The 24,785-nt window shown below is 57.7% G+C and overlaps 1 protein-coding gene across 2 annotated transcripts in view; it reads left to right on the top strand.

The window, feature by feature from the left end:
- The first annotated feature begins 1,541 nt into the window (after window positions 1-1,541).
- LOC142295868 (uncharacterized) overlaps window positions 1,542-24,785 on the top strand; it is a 108,564-nt gene continuing 85,320 nt past the window's right edge. For both annotated transcript variants that reach the window (XM_075338963.1, XM_075338962.1), the window contains exons 1-8: window positions 1,542-1,765; window positions 2,771-3,221; window positions 12,555-12,740; window positions 17,273-17,356; window positions 19,972-20,090; window positions 21,495-21,609; window positions 24,375-24,452; window positions 24,534-24,631. In XM_075338963.1, the coding sequence (XP_075195078.1) occupies window positions 2,823-3,221; window positions 12,555-12,740; window positions 17,273-17,356; window positions 19,972-20,090; window positions 21,495-21,609; window positions 24,375-24,452; window positions 24,534-24,631 (1,079 nt within the window). In that variant the 5' untranslated portion in view covers window positions 1,542-1,765; window positions 2,771-2,822. The remainder of the gene's footprint in view (window positions 1,766-2,770; window positions 3,222-12,554; window positions 12,741-17,272; window positions 17,357-19,971; window positions 20,091-21,494; window positions 21,610-24,374; window positions 24,453-24,533; window positions 24,632-24,785) is intronic.

The raw sequence follows: 24,785 nt of genomic DNA, 5'->3' as shown, positions 1-24,785 counted from the left end.
GTCGGGAGCTGGGCTCTGTACTGTGTCGGGAGCTGGGCTCTGTACTGTGTCGGGAGCTGGGCTCTGTACTGTGTCGGGAGCTGGGCTCTGTACTGTGTCGGGAGCTGGGCTCTGTACTGTGTCGGGAGCTGGGCTCTGTACTGTGTCGGGAGCTGGGCTCTGTACTGTGTCGGGAGCTGGGCTCTGTACTGTGTCGGGAGCTGGGCTCTGTACTGTGTCGGGAGCTGGGCTCTGTACTGTGTCGGGAGCTGGGCTCTGTACTGTGTCGGGAGCTGGGCTCTGTACTGTGTCGGGAGCTGGGCTCTGTACTGTGTCGGGAGCTGGGCTCTGTACTGTGTCGGGAGCTGGGCTCTGTACTGTGTCGGGAGCTGGGCTCTGTACTGTGTCGGGAGCTGGGCTCTGTACTGTGTCGGGAGCTGGGCTCAGTACTGTGTCGGGAGCTGGGCTCAGTACTGTGTCGGGAGCTGGGCTCTGTACTGTGCCGGGAGCTGGGCTCTGTACTGTGCCGGGAGCTGGGCTCTGTACTGTGCCGGGAGCTGGGCTCTGTACTGTGCCGGGAGCTGGGCGCTGTACTGTGTCGGGAGCTGGGCGCTGTACTGTGTCGGGAGCTGGGCTCAGTACTGTGTCGGCAGCTGGGCTCAGTACTGTGTCGGGAGCTGGGCTCAGTACTGTGTCGGGAGCTGGGCTCAGTACTGTGTCGGGAGCTGGGCTCAGTACTGTGTCGGGAGCTGGGCTCAGTACTGTGTCGGGAGCTGGGCTCTGTACTGTGTCGGGAGCTGGGCTCTGTACTGTGTCGGGAGCTGGGCTCTGTACTGTGTCGGGAGCTGGGCTCTGTACTGTGTCGGGAGCTGGGCTCTGTACTGTGTCGGGAGCTGGGCTCTGTACTGTGTCGGGAGCTGGGCTCTGTACTGTGTCGGGAGCTGGGCTCTGTACTGTGTCGGGAGCTGGGCTCTGTACTGTGTCGGGAGCTGGGCTCTGTACTGTGTCGGGAGCTGGGCTCTGTACTGTGTCGGGAGCTGGGCTCTGTACTGTGTCGGGAGCTGGGCTCTGTACTGTGTCGGGAGCTGGGCTCTGTACTGTGTCGGGAGCTGGGCTCTGTACTGTGTCGGGAGCTGGGCTCTGTACTGTGTCGGGAGCTGGGCTCAGTACTGTGTCGGGAGCTGGGCTCTGTACTGTGCCGGGAGCTGGGCTCTGTACTGTGTCGGGAGCTGGGCTCTGTACTGTGTCGGGAGCTGGGCTCTGTACTGTGTCGGGAGCTGGGCGCTGTACTGTGCCGGGAGCTGGGCGTTGTACTGTGTCGGGAGCTGGGCTCTGTACTGTGCCGGGAGCTGGGCTCTGTACTGTGTCGGGAGCTGGGCGCTGTACTGTGTCGGGAGCTGGGCGCTGTACTGTGCTGGGAGCTGTATTATGTTTGAGCAGGGAGGCGGTCGCCGTATTACGTGTGATCGGGGGGGGGGGCGGGCGGTCGCCGTTTTACATTTGTGCCCGTTGACTCCAGAGCTATTATAGGCCTATAATGTCTCCTCTTGTTTTGCAGGTTCCCCGCACTATGCCCGCTCCGCTCCTGCTGCTCCGCACTGTGCTGCTTCGGGCTCTGGGCTCTCGGGCAGCGGTGTCCGGGGTGCGACAGCTACGTCGGGGGGCACACTGGGCTGGTGGCCGCCTTTGCCTCCTGCTCCGGCGACTCTGGAGATATCTGACGTCTGACCAGTTCCGAGAAGCCGTGCTCAGCTGTGTCCTCTACCTGCTTAGCCTGGCCAGGAAGGTGGGTGAGGGGCCCCGGGGACCCAGGGAAGGGAGCAATCAGGAGCCAACTGTTCTAGTGGCAAGTGACCGATCCGCTGAGTCTACTGATCCACGCCTCTGGAAGGTGTTGGTAGCAGATCCGGTGGGGGGGTGTTTGTGGCGGGTCCGGTGGGTAGGTGTTGGGTTTGGTGTGGAGGTGTTGGTGGCAGATTTGGTGTGGAGGTGTTGGTGGTAGGCCCGGTGTGGAGGTGTTGGAGGTGGGCCCAGTGTGGAGGTGTTGGGCCCGGTGTGGAGGTGTTGGTGGCAGACCTGGTGTGGAGGTGTTGGGTCCGGGCCTGGTGTGAAGGTGTTGGTGGCGGGCCTAGTGTGGAGGTGTTGGGCCTAGTGTGATGGTGTTGGGCCTGGGGTGGAGGTGTTGGGACCGGTGTGGAGGTGTTGGGACCGGTGTGGAGGTGTTGGTGGCGGGCCTGTTGTGGAGGTGTTGGTCCCGGTGTGGAGGTGTTGGTGGCGAGCCCGGTGTGGAGGTGATGGGCCTGGTGTGGAGGTGTTGGGCCCGGTGTGGAGGTGTTGGGCCCGGTGTGGAGGTGTTGGGCCCGGTGTGGAGGTGTTGGGCCCGGGGTGGAGGTGTTGGGCCCGGGGTGGAGGTGTTGGTTGCGGGCCTGGTGTGGAGGTGTTGGGCCCGGTGTGGAGGTGTTGGGCCCGGTGTGGAGGTGTTGGGCCCGGTGTGGAGGTGTTGGGCCCGGTGTGGAGGTGTTGGGCCCGGTGTGGAGGTGTTGGGCCCGGTGTGGAGGTGTTGGGCCCGGGGTGGAGGTGTTGGGCCCCGGGTGGAGCTGTTGGTTGCAGGCCTGGTGTGGAGGTGTTGGGCCCGTTAGGAGTGAGCAGATGATACTTGGCGGGTCCAGGTTTGTATTTTATTTGGGGGCACAGATTGTCAGTGTCATTTTTGTGAGCACAGTAGTTGGAGGTGACACCAGAAAGCAGTAGAGGGGTCCCAGTACTCATTGTGTATACCTTCTTCCCTCAGGAGACCACCACAAGTCGCCCGTGAATCCCTTCCGACCACCGCAGCAGCAACCATGTGGAAGCCACAGCCGTTCACTATTGGGACCAGGCTCTCCGCCCCAAGGAGTCCCGGATCCTCCACCATGGACATCAGTGAGCGCTTCTCCCATTACCTGCCGCAGGTCACCCCCATGTCACCTGCCCGGGGGGCCGCCACCTGGGTGCCAGATGCGGGGTCACTGGTGCGCTCCATCAGTAAGATCACCCTGTCCAGAGAGGTGGACGGCGCGGTGCTGGTGGAGGGGGCTGTGGCTGATGCCCCTCAGCTGCTCGCCAAAACCGGGAACTGCAATAACAATAACAGCCGTGGACTGAGACACATCGGACCCCAGTCCCCCGATCTCCCATCTGATTGGTCCGTGAGGGATCCAATAATGATGTTCGGATCAGCGGAAGATCCTCAGATGGCCAAGGTAAGGGCTTCCTCAGCCGGAACACCACTCGACTAATGACACCCCGGGCTGGCACACCACTCGACTAATGACACCCCGGGCTGGCACACCACTCGACTAATGACACCCCGGGCTGGCACACCACTCGACTAATAACACCCCGGGCTGGCACACCACCCGACTAATGACACCCCGGGCTGGCACACCACCCGACTAATGACACCCCGGGCTGGCACACCACTAGACTAATGACACCCCGGGCTGGCACACCACTCGACTAATGACACCCCGGGCTGGCACAACACTAGACTAATGACACCCCGGGCTGGCACACCACTCGACTAATGACACCCCGGGCTGGCACACCACTAGACTAATGACACCCCGGGCCGGCACACCACCCGACTAATGACACCCCGGGCTGGCACACCACTAGACTAATGACACCCCGGGCTGGCACACCACTCGACTAATGACACCCCGGGCTGGCACACCACTAGACTAATGACACCCCGGGCTGGCACACCACTAGACTAATGACACCCCGGGCTGGCACACCACTCGACTAATGACACCCCGGGCTGGCACACCACTAGACTAATGACACCCCGGGCCGGCACACCACTCGACTAATGACACCCCGGGCTGGCACACCACTCGACTAATGACACCCCGGGCTGGCACACCACTCGACTAATGACACCCCGGGCTGGCACACCACTCGACTAATAACACCCCGGGCTGGCACACCACCCGACTAATGACACCCCGGGCTGGCACACCACCCGACTAATGACACCCCGGGCTGGCACACCACCCGACTAATGACACCCCGGGCTGGCACACCACTCGACTAATGACACCCCGGGCTGGCACACCACTCGACTAATGACACCCCGGGCTGGCACACCACCCGACTAATGACACCCCGGGCTGGCACACCACTCGACTAATGACACCCCGGGCTGGCACACCACCCGACTAATGACACCCCGGGCTAGCACACCACTCGACTAATGACACCCCGGGCCGGCACCCCACTCGACTAATGAGATCCCGGGCCGGCCCACCACCCGACTAATGACACCCCAGGCTGGCACACCACTCGACTAATGACACCCCGGGCCGGCACACCACCCGACTAATGACACCCCGGGCTGGCACCCCACTCGACTAATGACACCCCGGGCTGGCACACCACTAGACTAATGACACCCCGGGCTGGCACACCACTCGACTAATGACACCCCGGGCCGGCACCCCACTCGACTAATGACACCCCGGGCTGGCACACCACTAGACTAATGACACCCCGGGCTGGCACACCACTCGACTAATGACACCCCGGGCCAGCACACCACTCGACTAATGACACCCCGGGCTGGCACCCCACTCGACTAATGACACCCCGGGCCGGCACACCACTCGACTAATGACACCCCGGGCCGGCACCCCACTCGACTAATGACACCCCGGGCCAGCACACCACTCGACTAATGACACCCCGGGCCGGCACACCACTCGACTAATGACACCCCGGGCCGGCAAACCACTCGACTAATGACACCCCGGGCTGGCACCCCACTCGACTAATGACACCCCGGGCTGGCACCCCACTCGACTAATGACACCCCGGGCCGGCACACCACTCGACTAATGACACCCCGGGCCGGCACACCACTCGACTAATGAGACCCCGGGCTGGCACACCACCCGACTAATGACACCCCGGGCTGGCACACCACCCGACTAATGACACCCTGGGCCGGCCCACCACCCGACTAATGACACCCCGGGCCGGCACACCACTCGACTAATGAAACCCCGGGCCGGCACACCACTCGACTAATGACACCCCGGGCCGGCACACCACTCGACTAATGAGACCTCGGGCCGGCACACCACTCGACTAATGAGACCCCGGGCCGGCACACCACTCAACTAATGAGACCTCGGGCCGGCACACCACTGGACTAATGAGACCCGGGCCAGCACACCACTGGACTAATGACACCCCGGGCCGGCACACCACTCGACTAATGACACCCCGGGCCAGCACACCACTGGACTAATGACACCCCGGGCTGGCACACCACTCGACTAATGACACCCCGGGCCAGCACACCACTCGACTAATGACACCCCGGGCTGGCACACCACTCGACTAATGACACCCCGGGCTGGCACACCACTCGACTAATGACACCCCGGGCTGGCACACCACTCGACTAATGACACCCCGGGCTGGCACACCACTCGACTAATGACACCCCGGGCTGGCACACCACTCGACTAATGACACCCCGGGCCGGCACACCACTCGACTAATGACACCCCGGGCCGGCACACCACTCGACTAATGACACCCCGGGCCAGCACACCATTCGACTAATGAGACCCCGGGCCGGCACACCACTCGACTAATGACACTCCGGGCCGGCTTACCACTCGACTAATGACACCCCGGGCTGGCACACCACTCGACTAATGACACCCCGGGCCGGCACACCACCCGACTAATGACACCCCGGGCCGGCACACCACTCCACTAATGACACCCCGGGCCGGCACACCACTCGACTAATGACACTTCGGGCCGGCACACCACTCGACTAATGAGATCCCGGGCCGGCACACCACTCCACTAATGACACCCCGGGCCGGCACACCACTCGACTAATGACACCCCGGGCCGGCACACCACTCGACTAATGACACACCGGGCTGGCACACCACTCGACTAATGAGACCCCGGGCCAGCACACCATTCGACTAATGAGACCCCGGGCCGGCACACCACTCGACTAATGACACACCGGGCCGGCCCACCACTCCACTAATGACACCCCGGGCCGGCACACCACTCCACTAATGACACCCCGGGCCGGCACACCACTCCACTAATGACACCCCGGGCCGGCACACCACTCCACTAATGACACCCCGGGCCGGCACACCACTCCACTAATGACACCCCGGGCCGGCACACCACTCCACTAATGACACCCAGGGCCGGCACACCACTCCACTAATGACACCTCGGGCCGGCACACCACTGGTGGTCCCAGAGTTCTGCAACACCAGGGAAGGGTGTGATACATTGTTACATCTGCGGGGTCATCTCATGGTTCAGGGATGCCCGAAGTGGGGGGTACACTGCGGGAAGTGGGGCGCACAGGTCAGATAGCGGGGCACGCAGGAAGAAGCCCAGGATGGCAGCTCTGGAGAACAAACTGCTGCTCTGCCAAGTCCTAGGTGATAGCAGACTTGTCTGTCAGTGGTGGAGGGTCAACGTGCCGGGTGTCATTTCTCTGGGGGGTGCTGGGCACAGAAGGGTAGGGTGCGGGGTGCCCCCTTGTAGGGTGCGGGGTGCCCCCTTGTAGTGTGTAGGGTGCGGGGTACCCCCTTGTAGGGTGCGGGGTGCCCCCTTGTAGTGTGTAGGGTGCGGGGTGCCCCCTTGTAGTGTGTAGGGTGCGGGGTGCCCCCTTGTAGTGTGTAGGGTGCGGGGTGCCCCCTTGTAGTGTGTAGGGTGCGGGGTACCCTCTTGTAGTATGTAGGGTGCGGGGGACCCTCTTGTAGTGTGTAGGGTGCGGGGTACCCTCTTGTAGTGTGTAGGGTGCGGGGTGCCCCCTTGCAGTGTGTAGGGTGCGGGATGTCCCCTTGTAGTGTGTAGGGTGCAGGGTGCCCCGTTGTAGTGTGTAGTGTGTGGAGTGCCCCCTTGTAGTGTGTGGGGTGCCCCCTTGTAGGGTGCAGGGTACCACCTTGTAGGGTGTAGGGTGCAGGGTGCCGCCTTGTAGGGTGTGGGGTGCCCCCTTGTAGTGTGTAGGGTGCCCCCTTGTAGTGTGCGGGGCGCCCCCTTGTAGTGTGCGGTGTGCACCCTTATAGTGTGTAGGGTGGAGGGTGCCCCCTTATAGTGTGTGGTGCCCCCTTGTAGTGTGCGGGGTGCCCCCTTGTAGTGTGTGGGGTGCGGGGTGCCCCCTTATAGTGTGGGGTGCCCCCTTGTAGGGTGTGGGGTGCCCCCTTATAGTGTGTAGGGTGCAGGGTGCCCCCTCATAGTGTGTAGGGTGCCCCCTTATAGTGTGAGGTGCCCCCTTGTATGGTGTGGGGTGCCCCCTTATAGTGTCCCCCAGCAATGTAATAATGAATATTCTGTCCTCCATACTGTGGGAGGACCCCATTATAGTATGAGACGGGGTCCTGACCGCTGAGATAATGGGATCTTCTCTGTGGCCGCACACGGGACAGATCTCTTCTTGTCTCCCAAACTGAGAGCGCCCGACCTCCCCCCGACAAGATCACCCCAAATAATTAACCCCTCACATTAGGAATCTCTGCTGCCTCTCATTGTGCAGCCCTTTATGGAGCAGGGCCCCTCATTATAGACGTGCACAAGGGCCACACTACAACTTGTATTCTGCTGTTATCTCATGTCCTCATCATTCAGTCACCTCCAGAGCTGCACTCACTATTCTGCTGTTGCATCATGTCTTATCCTCCAGTCACCTCCAGAGCTGCACTCACTATTCTGCTGTTACATCATGTCTTATCCTCCAGTCACCTCCAGAGCTGCACTCACTATTCTGCTGTTACATCATGTCTTATCCTCCAGTCACCTCCAGAGCTGCACTCACTATTCTGCTGTTACATCATGTCTTATCCTCCAGTCACCTCCTGAGCTGCAGTCACTATTCTGCTGTTACGTCATGTCTTATCCTCCAGTCACCTCCTGAGCTGCAGTCACTATTCTGCTGTTACATCATGTCTTATCCTCCAGTCACCTCCAGAGCTGCGATCACTATTCTGCTGTTACATCATGTCTTATCCTCCAGTCACCTCCTGAGCTGCAGTCACTATTCTGCTGTTACATCATGTCTTATCCTCCAGTCACCTCCAGAACTGCACTCACTATTCTGCTGTTACATCATGTCTTATCCTCCAGTCACCTCCAGAGCTGTGATCACTATTCTGCTGTTACATCATGTCTTATCCTCCAGTCACCTCCAGAGCTGCGATCACTATTCTGCTGTTACATCATGTCTTATCCTCCAGTCACCTCCTGAGCTGCAGTCACTATTCTGCTGTTACATCATGTCTTATCCTCCAGTCACCTCCAGAGCTGTGATCACTATTCTGCTGTTACATCATGTCTTATCCTCCAGTCACCTCCAGAGCTGTGATCACTATTCTGCTGTTACATCATGTCTTATCCTCCAGTCACCTCCTGAGCTGCAGTCACTATTCTGCTGTTACATCATGTCTTATCCTCCAGTCACCTCCTGAGCTGCAGTCACTATTCTGCTGTTACATCATGTCTTATCCTCCAGTCACCTCCAGAGCTGCAGTCACTATTCTGCTGTTACTTCGTGTCTTATCCTCCAGTCACCTCCAGAGCTGCAGTCACTATTCTGCTGTTACATCATGTCTTATCCTCCAGTCACCTCCAGAGCTGTGATCACTATTCTGCTGTTACATCATGTCTTATCCTCCAGTCACCTCCAGAGCTGCAGTCACTATTCTGCTGTTACATCATGTCTTATCCTCCAGTCACCTCCAGAGCTGCGATCACTATTCTGCTGTTACATCATGTCTTATCCTCCAGTCACCTCCTGAGCTGCAGTCACTATTCTGCTGTTACATCATGTCTTATCCTCCAGTCACCTCCAGAGCTGTGATCACTATTCTGCTGTTACATCATGTCTTATCCTCCAGTCACCTCCAGAGCTGTGATCACTATTCTGCTGTTACATCATGTCTTATCCTCCAGTCACCTCCTGAGCTGCAGTCACTATTCTGCTGTTACATCATGTCTTATCCTCCAGTCACCTCCTGAGCTGCAGTCACTATTCTGCTGTTACATCATGTCTTATCCTCCAGTCACCTCCAGAGCTGCAGTCACTATTCTGCTGTTACTTCGTGTCTTATCCTCCAGTCACCTCCAGAGCTGCAGTCACTATTCTGCTGTTACATCATGTCTTATCCTCCAGTCACCTCCAGAGCTGTGATCACTATTCTGCTGTTACATCATGTCTTATCCTCCAGTCACCTCCAGAGCTGCAGTCACTATTCTGCTGTTACATCATGTCTTATCCTCCAGTCACCTCCAGAGCTGCGATCACTATTCTGCTGTTACATCATGTCTTATCCTCCAGTCACCTCCTGAGCTGCAGTCACTATTCTGCTGTTACATCATGTCTTATCCTCCAGTCACCTCCAGAGCTGTGATCACTATTCTGCTGTTACATCATGTCTTATCCTCCAGTCACCTCCAGAGCTGTGATCACTATTCTGCTGTTACATCATGTCTTATCCTCCAGTCACCTCCTGAGCTGCAGTCACTATTCTGCTGTTACATCATGTCTTATCCTCCAGTCACCTCCTGAGCTGCAGTCACTATTCTGCTGTTACATCATGTCTTATCCTCCAGTCACCTCCAGAGCTGCAGTCACTATTCTGCTGTTACTTCGTGTCTTATCCTCTAGTCACCTCCAGAGCTGCGGTCTCCGCTTTGTTGCCGGCTATGTGCCAGTATGTTAGAGCACACAGGTGGTGAGCAGGTCTGATGACTGTTATTGTGAATGTGCGGACCCCTCTGCCCCCGGAGCAGTCCTGTGTATATTGCTCATCCCGGCCGCCTCGTCCCTGTATACACTAGCATAGATAAAGAGATCTGTACCTGCAGCGCCCCACGGGGGCAGGCGGTTAACCTACTTATCGCCGGGCCGTTTTGGGTTGGGTCAGGTGTGGTCATGGGGTGGCCTTGCCCGGTTCCGTTGCCCCGAGGTGTACTGTAAATGGTGGGGGGAGCGGGGTATTGGGGAGAGTTTGCTGTGACGCCACCTGTGGATTGCGGCCAGTGGTAGCTGCACTGCCGGGTTCCTCTCCGGGGCAGGTGTTATGGCAGCCGGGATGGTGACGCTCCCCACAGGCCCCGGGTGGATGAAGAGGTAATAGCTGTTGGCACCTAAGCGCTGGGCGCCGGTGAGGACGAGCCAACAGTCTCTGCGGGTTCAGGGTGTAGATTACCCGGTCACACTGGTCACTGCCGAGGTGGGCTCAGGTCAATCCCAGATCCGGTAAAGGGACCACCACCGGTGTTTGGAGAGAGAGAGAAAGAGAGAGTCCTATTTCTACGGTGTCCCCCTTCACAGTTAGGTCCCCAGCTGAGCTCCCGCTCCAAGAACCGGGCCCAGGGAAGTCCAAGTCCTCCAGAGATGTGTTGCCAGAACTATGGGCCTGACAGGTCTCCTCCTGATGTGTGAGTGGTACCTATTTCTACCACAGGTGCAACGCGCCCTCAGGTGGCCGGCGTCAGTGATCGGGGAAGTCCCATGTATCGTGATGGCCACCCCCCTGCCTACCCTGAGCCATCCCACCCTGTGTGAAGCCTCCTAAGCTGTATGTAGTGTGTGAATGTGGAACACCGGTGATTAACCCCCTCCTTACCTGAGATAGATACCGCACCTTAATTGAGGTAGAGTACCCTGCGGTGACCAGAGCCTCAGGGGTGCCACATACTGTATATAACATACTTCTAAAGATCTTTTATCTTATGCTAATGAGCGCAGTGACTAGTCCCCTGGGCGTTATTTCCCCCAACTAGTCCTCCCTATTAGCATGGCAGCAAACCCACAGGGGCCCGCAGGGGCGTGCTAACATGCTATACCATGCCCATTGCCCAGGGTCATCGGCGGTGACGCGTGTACCTCCTCAGACGCCAGGTCCCGGCTCAGTGCGTATGATCAAACGTCCCCGGCACTTCCGGTCATGCGCACTATAAAGTCCGGTGTATGCGTCCCGGCTTCAGAGAGGTCTAGTGCGCATGACCGGAAGTGCCGGGGACGTCTGATCATACGCACTGAGACGGGACCTGGCGTCTGAGGAGGCAACAACCATCACAGTACACGCGTCACCGGCGATGACACTGGGCATGGTATAGCATGTTAGCACGTCCCTATGGGCCCCTGCGTGCGTGCTACCATGCTAATATGTGGTGAAACCGCACCTCGCGGCCCCACCCTGACGTCTCTAATACATTGGAGCCACATGATACGACCTCGTAACTTCCGCCTATACGTGACGTTCTGCACCCCCAAAGGTCCGCTTGGTGCAGTATTACACTGACACCCCCTGTCCACACAAGCATAGGGATCCATGGGAAGGGAGACAGAGGGGGCCATGTAACCTCCGGCCGGACACCCCACTCGCTCACAACCCTGACAGGCCGACAGACCCCAGTGACACAGAACTCTGCCAGTCCAGCCCGGTGTTCTGCCACCAGTGCCTCATTAGATATAAGCCTGGTCTGTTAGCAGGACTATTTCGGGCCAGAAACCAGCCCCGGTAGCATGTAATACTAAACCGAGTGCACGGGCATGGGGTTCAGGGATCGAGATAAAAGAACAACCCAGGATTAAAATATATATAATCGCCTTAAGGGCACACTAGACAATACAGTATATACAAGATGGGATTTACAGATGATATGGTCAGAAATGACGATATAGAAGCGAGCAGATACACAGATGGCTCAGCTACCCGTTCCTAGGCCTGGTGCTGGCTCCGCACATGGGGAGATGCTGTGGAGCCACTGGTTTCCTTGGTGCTCCTCACACCTTTACCAGACGTGACCTCTCTGAGAAGAACGCCCTCCACGGTGTCCACTTTGGTTTTTAATAACCCATGTACCTCCTATTAACCGCCCACCTGGTGACCTATGACAGGGTTGGATATGGGATGTGCCTTCAGGTTCCAGAGAATTATGAAATGGCAGCTTTCCTCATATCTCCACCTTTGAGCATCCTACACAGAAGATATTACCATCATGTTTCCTATTACAATTTTATCTATCCATAGCTAGGAAACATGATGTCTATTGTCCTCCGGTGGCTAGTTATTAATTATGGGCTCATACGCATATCCCACAATTAAGGCAAAATATGTGTTACGTGCGTCTCGCTGTCCTGAGGCCGGAGATATAGCTGCCAATTTTGTGGGAGCTACGCACACCCCTATTTTATAATTTTTATCCGGGTGCCAGTCTGTCTGCCAGGTCCCCTTTAAAGCTTCTCTGTAGCCAGCAATCGCCCACTCATTTCCCTGGCTGAATTCCTTTGTCACCAGGGGGTCTTGCTGTAGTCAGGCTGCTTCCCTTATATGATGAACTGTCACATATCATTTATTGCAGGATGTTGGGATTGCATTTCTATCCTGTCTTGATGCAGGTCGGGGTGTGTGGAAATATGTATGATTGGCATGTATGGATATACTATATTCCTCACAGTGACATTCTAGCTGGCCACACATTGCGCCATTTCTGCTCCCTGGAGCTCCTCACTCTCATCATCCTCATTGCAGATGGCGGATCACACGTGCCGGACTCCTCCTCCTGCCACTGGCCACGCCCAGCTTCAGCCTCTGAGGGACCAATGGCCACTACTCCAGGAAGCATCCACCAATCAGAGTTGTGCAGTGGGCGGGGCTCCCAGTCTGCTGGAGTTTAATAAGAAGGTGGACGAGCTGGAGATGTGGATGAGGGCGCAGGTGAGGTCACATGACCGCGGCTGCTCGGAGTGGCCCAGATGGCTGCCGGGAGTCACATAAAAGGGTGGTGCTGGGGGCTGACATCCGAGCACAGAAAGCCATTGTGACTGTGTGGGACGCAGCGGCCAGTGCCCCCCACCCCTGACTGCTGCCTGCGGCCATTACTGTAGAGAGCCGCTGCTCTGCGGGAGGAGGTGCACTGCTGCTGGGAACAATCCCACTGGTTCAAGATGAACGATCTCTAAAAGGCAGAGGGTAAAGATGACACCTTGCCTTTGTGTTTTAGGTACAAAAAAATAATCTTTTACATTTTTAAATTACCAAAAAGGGAAAAAGGGTCGATACAAATGTTTAGGCACCTTGCATGGCAAGTATCACAGCTTGTAAACACTTTTTGTAGCAGCCAAGAGTCTTTCAGCTCTTGTTTGAGAGATTTTCTTCCATTCTTCCTTGGAGACGTCTTCCTGTTCTGTGAGATTCCTGGCTCGTCTTGCATGCACTGCTCTTCCTTGGAGACGTCTTCCTGTTCTGTGAGATTCCTGGCTCTTCTTGCATGCTCTGCTGTTCCTTGGAGACATTTTCCAGTTCTGTGAGATTCCTGGCTCTTCTTGCATGCTCTGCTCTTCCTTGGAGACGTCTTCCAGTTCTGTGAGATATCTGGCTCTTCTTGCATGATCTGCTCTTCCTTGGAGACGTCTTCCAGTTCTGTGAGATTCCTGGCTCTTCTTGCATGCTCTGCTCTTCCTTGGAGACGTTTTCCAGTTCTGTGAGATTCGTGGCTCTTCTTGCATGCTCTGCTCTTCCTTGGAGACGTTTTCCAGTTCTGTGAGATTCCTGGCTCTTCTTGCATGCTCTGCTCTTCCTTGGAGACGTTTTCCAGTTCTGTGAGATTCCTGGCTCTTCTTGCATGCTCTGCTCTTCCTTGGAGACGTTTTCCAGTTCTGTGAGATTCCTGGCTCTTCTTGCATGCTCTGCTCTTCCTTGGAGACGTTTTCCAGTTCTGTGAGATTCCTAGCTCGTGTTGCATGCTCTGCTCTTCCTTGGAGACGTCTTCCAGTTCTGTGAGATATCTGGCTCTTCTTGCATGATCTGCTCTTCCTTGGAGACGTCTTCCAGTTCTGTGAGATTCCTGGCTCTTCTTGCATGCTCTGCTCTTCCTTGGAGACGTTTTCCAGTTCTGTGAGATTCCTGGCTCTTCTTGCATGCTCTGCTCTTCCTTGGAGACGTCTTCCTGTTCTGTGAGATTCCTGGCTCATCTTGCATGCACTGCTCTTCCTTGGAGACGTCTTCCTGTTCTGTGAGATTCCTGGCTCTTCTTGCATACTCTGCTCTACCAAATATACAAAATATGTGTATATTTTTATTTTTTTAATTGTTTTATTTTTAATAGGGCAAAAGGGGGGTGATTGGAACCTTTTTAGTTTTTTTTTTTTTTATTATACTTTTCATTGATTGTACTAGTCTCCCTAGGGGACTCTATGTCTGTACACTGTGATTGCTTCTCCTGATCTGAGCGATGCTGCAGCCTCATCATCAGCATCCTTCATCTCCTGTGAAGCCGCCGCTCTGTTGGATCTCAAAGGAAGTTCTACTATGACAATACATTGACACCCCATGATTACATTATGGGGCCTCCAATGGAGGCGGGGAACAGCGTGGTCCCTGCTGAAGCCACTTAAATTTCGCTGTCAGTGTTTGACAGCACGATCTAAGGGGTTAACTAGCGTGGGTGGATCTATGATTTCCAATCCACCAGTGCCTGTTAGCTGCACATGTGTGCTGATCAGATCAGCAGCCGTGCGGAGAATACAGCGGGCCCGCGGTAGCTGGAGGGAGGCGACCAAGGATGTACAGTCACATCCTTAGTCATTAAGGGGTTAATGGTTGGCGAGATGTTTTTTTTTTCCTGAAATTCTCTGCCCTTTTTCTCCTCGCATACCTTTGATCATTGTGGACAGAGAGTTCTGTTTTATCCTCATCGGTCCACAACTTCAGAGTCTGCTGAATCCTCCTGAGGGTCTTTTGCAGTCATGCAGGGGCTCTGATTCCCCTCTAGCCTCCGACCAGCAGCTCTCATAGAAATGACCGTGTACAAAAAGATGAAGGTGAAAGAGGAAGGATAATGATCCTACACACATCAGAATCTACAAAAAGCTTTTACCAGCTACGGTACTAACTGCGAACCCTGCAGGGGCCAGAGGTCTGCAGGAGCTCAGTTTCAATTTTTGTTAATTTAAAAGAAGGGTTTCTTTTAGTTTTTTTTTTTTGCTTAAAATGCAAAGGAAATGCGTCATCTGTACACACATATATATGTATGTATGTGTGTGTGTGTATATATATATATATATATATATATATATGTATGTGTGCGCGTGTGTATATATATATTATAATATTACACACCCACATAGTCCTCCATATACAGTGGGGAGAATAAGTATTGGATCCTCTTCAGATTTTGCACTTTCCCCCTCCACAGAGTACAGAGATCTGTCATTTTTATTGTAGGACACTTCACCTGTGACAGAATAAAAAAAAACAAACAGAAAATCCCATTGTAAATACTAAAACCACGGTTGATCCCGGATCTCTGGCTGGACACCGGTTCCAATACAAGTCTATGGGGACCAGAATGCGGCGCTTGAAAAAATGGTGGCAGAAAGGAGAGGGACAGGAGGCGGCGCTTCATACTTACCGAGTGTCCAGCTGTAACTGCTCCCGGGGCCGCTCATTTACCTTCATTGCATATGCACTGCTTTCCCCGCCCACCAGCGTCTGTGATTGGTTGCAGTCAGACCGCGCCCCCAGCTTGTGTGACAGCGTCTGGCTGCTTGTAATCACAGGCGCTGTCTGCGGGACTATCGTGGTGTAAAAATAAATAAATTGTCGTAGGGTCCCCCCATATTATTATACTGAGCACAGATAAAGCCACGGCTACAGGCTGCAGCCCCAAGCCGTGTGCTTATCTTGGCTGTGCATCAAAATAATTGGAACCACATGTGGCTTTTTTTTTTAAGCTAAACAATTTTTAAAAAATCAGCATTATTAACCCATTATTACCCTGATTACCATCGCACCAGGGCAATCATGAAGAGTCAGGTAAAGTTTCAGGATTGTTGCATCTAATGGATGCAGCAATTCCGGGCGGCTGCAGGCTGATATTTTTAGGACAATACCAGCCCCCAGCTGTTGGACTTTACCATTGCTAAGTATCAAAATCAAGGGGGACCACACTTTAATTATTTATATAAAAAAAAAAAATAAAGGGAACCTGTCATCAGAAATTTTGCTTGAAACCTAAAAGTTCCCCCTCTGCAGCTCCTGGGCTGATTCTAGCAGGTTCCTGTACTTTTTGTGTCCCCTTTTAAACCAAATTAAATACTTTATAAACTTGTACCTTTTGCTATGTAAATTTTGTAAATCGTCCTCGGGGGTGCGCTCTCTGCTGACCGTTGCTGTTCCTCCAGCAGATTTACGCCGCCCCCCAACGCTGAATTTCATATCTCAGGACGCCACCCCTGGGCGCCCGTGGTCCCGCGCATGCGCTGTGCGACTGTAGCGGGACTGTGCACTGTGTGCACGTGTGACCACTGGTGACGTTTTGCGCAGGCACGAGGTTATGGGCCGCGCTGTGAGTGTAATCAGCAAGTGCCGCCCATAACCTTGTGACCGCACTTTCCCCTCTTCCTCCAGCGTTCTGCGCAAGCGCTTGCTGGCCAGATGACCCGTCGTCACCTCTTTCCCATCTTGCCTTGCTGCAGGGTAAGATGGGAAGGAGGTGACGTCGGGTCATTTGGCCGGCGAGCGCTTGCGCAGAACGCTGGAGGCAGTGGGGGAAAGCGCGTCCACGAGATTATGGGCGGGCACTTGCGATGCAATCACAGCGCCGCCCATAATCTCGTGCTTGTGACACACGTGACCAGCGATCCTGGTGTGGGCGGCACCTCGGGCGCAGTGGGCGGCGTCCTGATGGATGAAATGGAGCGTGGGGGGACGGCGTCAGTGTGCAGGAGGGACAGCAACGGTCAGCAGAGAGCCCGCCCCCATGGACGATTTACAAAATTTACATAGCAAAAGGTACAAGTTTATAAAGTATTTAATTTGGTATAAAAGGGGGCACAAAAAGTACAGGAACCTGCTAGAATCAGCCCAGGAGCTGCAGAGGGGGACACTTATAGGTTTCAAGCTAAATTTCTGATGACAGGTTCCCTTTAAGGGGAAAAAAAAAGAAAATCCACATGTGGTTCCTCTTCTTTTGATACCCAGCCACGATAAGTGCAGGGCTGGGGGCTGCAGCCTGTAGCCGTGGCTTTATCTGTGCTGGTATCATAATATGGGGGAACCCTACAACAATTTATTTTTCACCACAGTAGAGACGCAGACCGCATGTGTGATCGCAAGCATTCTTTGTAGGTGGGAAATCTTCCAAAATCGGCAGAGGATCAAATACTTATTTTCCCCACTGTATTATAATGCACCCCATAGTCCTCCACCACTGTATACACTCATATACACATATATATTCTCTGCAGGAGGAGCCTCCCCCTCTTGGTGTCCTCCTGGACGAGAACCTAGACAAAATGCAAATAAGCCGCAAAATTCTGGACCTGAAGCAGGTGAGAAAAGCCACGGCAGTGATGGCGCCATTCACTGCACCGCTTCATAGTAGAGCCGACAGCGCCCTTCCGTATGTGGCCACTGTGCTCACTACAGAAGAGGCTCCAGACCAGTGTGTTCCCCCCTCATCCCCCAGGTGTCATCCCACTCCCCCTCTCCAGACCAATGTTCCACCCAGGTAAGTCCCCCACCCTCCCCAGACCATTGCCCCCTCAGGTCAGTCCCTTACCCTCTCCAGACCAGTGTCCTCCCTGGGTCAGTCCCTCACCCACCCCAGACCATTGCCCCCTCAGGTCAGTCCCTCACCCTCTCCAGACCAGTGTCCTCCCTGGGTCAGTCCCTCACCCTCTCCAGACCAGTGTCCTCCCTGGGTCAGTCCCTCACCCTCCCCAGACCATTGCCCCCTCAGGTCAGTCCCCCACCCTCCCCAGACCATTGCCCCCTCAGGTCAGTCCCCCACCCTCCCCAGACCATTGCCCCCTCAGGTAAGTCCCCCACCCTCCCCAGGTCAGTCCCCCACCCTCCCCAGACCATTGCCCCCTCAGGTCAGTCCCTTACCCTCTCCAGACCAGTGTCCTCCCTGGGTCAGTCCCTCACCCTCTCCAGACCAGTGTCCCCTGGGTCAGTCCCTTACCCTCTCCAGACCAGTGTCCTCCCTGGGTCAGTCCCTCACCCTCTCCAGACCAGTGTCCCCTGGGTCAGTCCCTCACCCTCTCCAGACCAGTGTCCTCCCTGGGTCAGTCCCTCACCCTCTCCAGACCAGTGTCCTCCCTGGGTCAGTCCCTCACCCTCTCCAGACCAGTGTCCTCCCTGGGTCATCCCTCACCCTCTCCAGACCAGTGTCCTCCCTGGGTCAGTCCCTCACCCTCTCCAGACCATTGCCGCCTCAGGTCAGTCCCTCACCATCTCCAGACCAGTGTCCTCCCTGGGTCATCCCTCACCCTCTCCAGACCAGTGTCCTCCCTGGGTCAGTCCCTCACCCTCTCCAGACCAGTGTCCTCCCTGGGTCATCCCTCACCCTCTCCAGACCAGTGTCCTCCCTGGGTCAGTCCCTCACCCTCTCCAGACCAGTGTCCTCCCTGGGTCAGTCCCTCACCCTCTCCAGACCAGTGTCCTCCCTGGGTCAGTCCCTCACCCTCTCCAGACCAGTGTCCTCCCTGGGTCAGTCCCTCACCCTCTCCAGACCAGTGTCCTCCCTGGGTCAGTCCCTCACCCTCTCCAGACCAGTGTCCTCCCTGGGTCAGTCCCTCACCCTCTCCAGACCAGTGTCCTCCCTGGGTCAGTCCCTCACCCTCTCCAGACCAGTGTCCTCCCTGGGTCAGTCCCTCACCCTCTCCAGACCAGTGTCCTCCCTGGGTCAGTCCCTCACCCTCTCCAGACCAGTGTCCTCCCTGGGTCAGTCCCTCACCCTCTCCAGACCAGTGTCCTCCCTGGGTCAGTCCCTCACCCTCTCCAGACCAGTGTCCTCCCTGGGTCAGTCCCTCACCCTCTCCAGACCAGTATCCTCCCTGGGTCAGCCCCCATCCTCCCCAGACCAGTGTCCTCCCTGGGTCAGTCCCTCACCCTCTCCAGACCAGTGTCCTCCCTGGGTCAGTCCCTCACCCTCTCCAGACCAGTGTCCTCCCTGGGTCAGTCCCTCACCCTCTCTAGACCAGTGTCCTCCCTGGGTCAGTCCCTCACCCTCTCCAGACCAGTATCCTCCCTGGGTCAGCCCCCATCCTCCCCAGACCAGTGTCCTCCCTGGGTCAGTCCCTCACCCTCTCCAGACCAGTGTCCTCCCTGGGTCAGTCCCTCACCCTCTCCAGACCAGTGTCCTCCCTGGGTCAGTCCCTCACCCTCTCCAGACCAGTATCCTCCCTGGGTCAGCCCCCATCCTCCCCAGACCAGTGTCCTCCCTGGGTCAGTCCCTCACCCTCTCCAGACCAGTGTCCTCCCTGGGTCAGTCCCTCACCCTCTCTAGACCAGTGTCCTCCCTGGGTCAGTCCCTCACCCTCTCCAGACCAGTGTCCTCCCTGGGTCAGTCCCTCACCCTCTCCAGACCAGTGTCCTCCCTGGGTCAGTCCCTCACCCTCTCCAGACCAGTGTCCTCCCTGGGTCAGTCCCTCACCCTCTCCAGACCAGTGTCCTCCCTGGGTCAGTCCCTCACCCTCTCCAGACCAGTGTCCTCCCTGGGTCAGTCCCTCACCCTCTCCAGACCAGTGTCCTCCCTGGGTCAGTCCCTCACCCTCTCTAGACCAGTGTCCTCCCTGGGTCAGTCCCTCACCCTCTCCAGACCAGTGTCCTCCCTGGGTCAGTCCCTCACCCTCTCCAGACCAGTATCCTCCCTGGGTCAGCCCCCATCCTCCCCAGACCAGTGTCCTCGGGGACACTGGACCCCGTGGTGTGGGGACTTCTGTCTCCCCTTGTTGGTGGGTCCTCTAAGTTTAGGTCTCTGGCAGGCGCCGGTCATCCTCACTCTGGTGTTGGACCTTGTCCTGAGTGTTTCGGTCGTGGCGCCTGTCTGTCAGCTCTCGTGTGTATTGGGGGGCCAGGGGCCCTTTAGTATAATGAGGATGTTCCCATGACATGTTGAAGGCGCCGCTGATTAGTGACGGTGTCTGTGCTTCCCTCCTAGGAGCAGATCCATTACTGCCATCTGCAGGAGACCGTCAACAAGCTGGCCCAGCAGCTGGAGAGACCCGGGCGGCCAGACAGCAGGACAGCACAGGCCCGCTGCAAACACCTGAACCGCATGTATGTGCACCCGATCTCCCGTGACTGGGGCACCGAGTGCAGCTCCGCTCAGTCCTGCAGTCATCACCTCGCTCTCCAGACCCCAATAATACCACCTGTGTGCTGTGTAGTGTCAGTCGTGTCGGTCGTCAGCCGGTCTCCCCTGAGCTCAGTCCTGCAGTCATCACCTTGCTCTCCAGACCCCGATGATTCCACCTGTGTGCTGTGTAGTGTCAGTCGTGTCGGTCGTCAGCCGGTCTCCCCTGAGCTCAGTCCTGCAGTCATCACCTCGCTCTGCAGACCCCGATGATACCACCTGTGAGCTGTGTAGTGTCAGTCGTGTCGGTCGTCAGCCGGTCTCCCCTGAGCTCAGTCCTGCAGTCATCACCTCGCTCTGCAGACCCCGATGATACCACCTGTGAGCTGTGTAGTGTCAGTCGTGTCGGTCGTCAGCCGGTCTCCCCTGAGCTCAGTCCTGCAGTCATCACCTCGCTCTCCAGGCCCCAATAATACCACCTGTGTGCTGTGTAGTGTCAGTCGTGTCGGTCGTCAGCCGGTCTCCCCTGAGCTCAGTCCTGCAGTCATCACCTCGCTCTCCAGACCCCGATGATTCCACCTGTGTGCTGTGTAGTGTCAGTCGTGTCGGTCGTCAGCCGGTCTCCCCTGAGCTCAGTCCTGCAGTCATCACCTCGCTCTCCAGACCCCGATGATTCCACCTGTGTGCTGTGTAGTGTCAGTCGTGTCGGTCGTCAGCCGGTCTCCCCTGAGCTCAGTCCTGCAGTCATCACCTCGCTCTCCAGGCCCCGATAATACCACCTGTGTGCTGTGTAGTATCAGTCGTGTCGGTCGTCAGCCGGTCTCCCCTGAGCTCAGTCCTGCAGTCATCACCTCGCTCTCCAGGCCCCGATAATACCACCTGTGAGCTGTGTAGTGTCAGTCGTGTCGGTCGTCAGCCGGTCTCCCCTGAGCTCAGTCCTGCAGTCATCACCTCGCTCTCCAGACCCCGATAATACCACCTGTGTGCTGTGTAGTGTCAGTCGTGTCGGTCGTCAGCCGGTCTCCCCTGAGCTCAGTCCTGCAGTCATCACCTCGCTCTCCAGACCCCGATAATACCACCTGTGTGCTGTGTAGTGTCAGTCGTGTCGGTCGTCAGCCGGTCTCCCCTGAGCTCAGTCCTGCAGTCATCACCTCGCTCTGCAGACCCCGATGATACCACCTGTGTGCTGTGTAGTGTCGGTCGTGTCGGTCGTCAGCCGGTCTCCCCTGAGCTCAGCATGTATAGTGGCGCCACATTGCTTCTCCCTTGGCTTTCCCAGTGTAGTGATGTCAGGGGCTCACATGGCCTCTGATGAGAGCATGTCTGTCCGTGCCCTGTCACCCGGTGACTACCCGCAACCTCTTCATTGACTGTTTTCATCCTGACAGGTGGCTGCGACTTCAGACCTCACTACATGAACATGAGCAGAGTCTGCAGCTGGCCCTGGAGGCGGCGTCACTGCGGCATCAAGCGGACGCCATCCTGAGAGCCATGGAGGAGAAGGTAAGAGGACAAGGAGCGGCCTCCGTGGTGTGGAAGGGTGCAGTGTGTACGAGGAGCTGCCTCCATGGTTTGGAAGGGTGCAGTGTGTGCGAGGTGCGGCCTCCATGGTGTGGGAGGGTGCAGTGTGTACGAGGTGCGGCCTCCATGGTGTGGGAGGGTGCGGTGTGTGCGAGGTGCGGCCTCCATGGTGTGGGAGGGTGCAGTGTGTGCGAGGTGCGGCCTCCATGGTGTGGAAGGGTGCAGTGTGTACGAGGAGCGGCCTCCATGGTGTGGGAGGGTGCAGTGTGTACGAGGTGCGGCCTCCATGGTGTGGGAGGGTGCGGTGTGTATGAGGAGCGGCCTCCATGGTCTGCGAGGTGCGGTGTGTATGAGGAGCGGCCTCCATGGTGTGGGAGGGTGCAGTGTGTGCGAGGAGCGGCCTCCATGGTGTGGGAGAGTGCAGTGTGTATGAGGAGCGGCCTCCATGGTGTGGGAGGGTGCGGTGTGTGCGAGGAGTGGCCTCCATGGTGTGGGAGGGTGCGGTGTGTACGAGGAGTGGCCTCCATGGGGTGGGAGGGTGCGGTGTGTACGATGAGCGGCCTCCATGGTGTGGAAGGGTGCGGTGTGTACGAGGAGTGGCCTCCATGGTGTGGGAGGGTGCGGTGTGTGCGAGGTGCGGCCTCCATGGTGTGGGAGGGTGCGGTGTGTGCGAGGTGCGGCCTCCATGGTGTGGGAGGGTGCGGTGTGTGCGAGGTGCGGCCTCCATGGTGTGGGAGGGTGCGGTGTGTGCGAGGTGCGGCCTCCATGGTGTGGGAGGGTGCGGTGTGTACGAGGAGCGGCCTCCATGGTGTGGGAGGGTGCGGTGTGTGCGAGGTGCGGCCTCCATGGTGTGGGAGGGTGCGGTGTGTGCGAGGTGCGGCCTCCATGGTGTGGGAGGGTGCGGTGTGTGCGAGGTGCGGCCTCCATGGTGTGGGAGGGTGCGGTGTGAGCGAGGTGCGGCCTCCATGGTGTGGGATGGTGTGGTGTGTACGAGGAGCGGCCTCCATGGTGTGGGAGGGTGCGGTGTGTGGGAGGTGCGGCCTCCATGGTGTGGGAGGGTGCGGTGTGTACGAGGAGCGGCCTCCATGGTGTGGGAGGGTGCGGTGTGTGCGAGGTGCGGCCTCCATGGTGTGGGAGGGTGCGGTGTGTACGAGGAGCGGCCTCCATGGTGTGGGAGGGTGCGGTGTGTGCGAGGTGCGGCTTCCATGGTGTGGGAGGGTGCGGTGTGTGCGAGGTGCGGCCTCCATGGTGTGGGAGGGTGCGGTGTGTGCGAGGTGCGGCCTCCATGGTGTGGGAGGGTGCGGTGTGTGCGAGGTGCGGCCTCCATGGTGTGGGAGGGTGCGGTGTGTGCGAGGTGCGGCCTCCATGGTGTGGGAGGGTGCGGTGTGAGCGAGGTGCGGCCTCCATGGTGTGGGATGGTGTGGTGTGTACGAGGAGCGGCCTCCATGGTGTGGGAGGGTGCGGTGTGTGGGAGGTGCGGCCTCCATGGTGTGGGAGGGTGCGGTGTGTACGAGGAGCGGCCTCCATGGTGTGGGAGGGTGCGGTGTGTGCGAGGTGCGGCCTCCATGGTGTGGGAGGGTGCGGTGTGTACGAGGAGCGGCCTCCATGGTGTGGGAGGGTGCGGTGTGTGCGAGGTGCGGCTTCCATGGTGTGGGAGGGTGCGGTGTGTGCGAGGTGCGGCCTCCATGGTGTGGGAGGGTGCGGTGTGTACGAGGTGCGGCCTCCATGGTGTGGGAGGGTGCGGTGTGTGCGAGGTGCGGCCTCCATGGTGTGGGAGGGTGCGGTGTGTGCGAGGTGCGGCCTCCATGGTGTGGGAGGGTGCGGTGTGTGCGAGGTGCGGCCTCCATGGTGTGGGAGGGTGCGGTGTGTGCGAGGTGCGGCCTCCATGGTGTGGGAGGGTGCGGTGTGTGCGAGGTGCGGCCTCCATGGTGTGGGAGGGTGCGGTGTGTACGAGGTGCGGCCTCCATGGTGTGGGAGGGTGCGGTGTGTGCGAGGTGCGGCCTCCATGGTGTGGGAGGGTGCGGTGTGTGCGAGGTGCGGCCTCCATGGTGTGGGAGGGTGTGGTGTGTGCGAGGTACGGCCTCCATGGTGTGGGAGGGTGCGGTGTGTACGAGGTGCGGCCTCCATGGTGTGGGAGGGTGCGGTGTGTGCGAGGTGCGGCCTCCATGGTGTGGGAGGGTGCGGTGTGTACGAGGTGCGGCCTCCATGGTGTGGGAGGGTGCGGTGTGTGCGAGGTGCGGCCTCCATGGTGTGGGAGGGTGCGGTGTGTACGAGGAGTGGCCTCCATTGTGTGGGAGGGTGCGGTGTGTACGAGGAGCGGCCTCCATGGTGTGGGAGGGTGCGGTGTGTGTGAGGTGCGGCCTCCATGGTGTGGGAGGGTGCGGTGTGTGTGAGGTGCGGCCTCCATGGTGTGGGAGGGTGCGGTGTGTACGAGGAGTGGCCTCCATGGTGTGGGAGGGTGCGGTGTGTACGAGGAGTGGCCTCCATGGTGTGGGAGGGTGCGGTGTGTACGAGGTGCGGCCTCCATGGTGTGGGAGGGTGCGGTGTGTGTGAGGTGCGGCCTCCATGGTGTTGGAGGGTGCGGTGTGTGCGAGGTGCGGCCTCCATGGTGTGGGAGGGTGCGGTGTGTGCGAGGTGCGGCCTCCATGGTGTGGGAGGGTGCGGTGTACAGGTGCGGTGTGTGCAGGGGGATCATTCGCGGTCTGCTGATCACATGGAGCCGCGTTCTCTATTGGTCCGTCTCGCAGAGCCGCTGTGCAGAGGAGAGGAGCAGAGACGATGGGCTCAGAGATCAGGATGTGAGGGACATTGCCGGCCAGATCATGGTAAGGGAGGTCGAGATGCCCCTGTGCAGTGTCGCCCCCTGTGGGTAGTTTGCGGATTCATGGCGGCTTTCTCTAATGCAGATGCTGGATGTCGCCATCTCTCAAGTGTCCAATCTCCACCCGCTGCTGTCATCCAGAGCGCTGCTCCGGCAGGTGAAGGAGCGGTGGGCACAGCTCAGGTAGAGCGCCTGCAAGACAATACTGTACACAAAGGGTTAATACTGACCAATGTAATGGAGACACTCCCACAATGCACCACACCACAGCACCGTACAGACACTGCGGCCCAAAGCATACCCCCTGTACAGTGACCGCAAGGTGACTGGAGGATAA

This window comes from Anomaloglossus baeobatrachus, chromosome 3 (genome assembly GCF_048569485.1).
Source record: "Anomaloglossus baeobatrachus isolate aAnoBae1 chromosome 3, aAnoBae1.hap1, whole genome shotgun sequence".
Taxonomy (NCBI): Eukaryota; Metazoa; Chordata; class Amphibia; order Anura; family Aromobatidae; genus Anomaloglossus; species Anomaloglossus baeobatrachus.
This window is presented reverse-complemented; position numbering and strand designations above follow the sequence as displayed.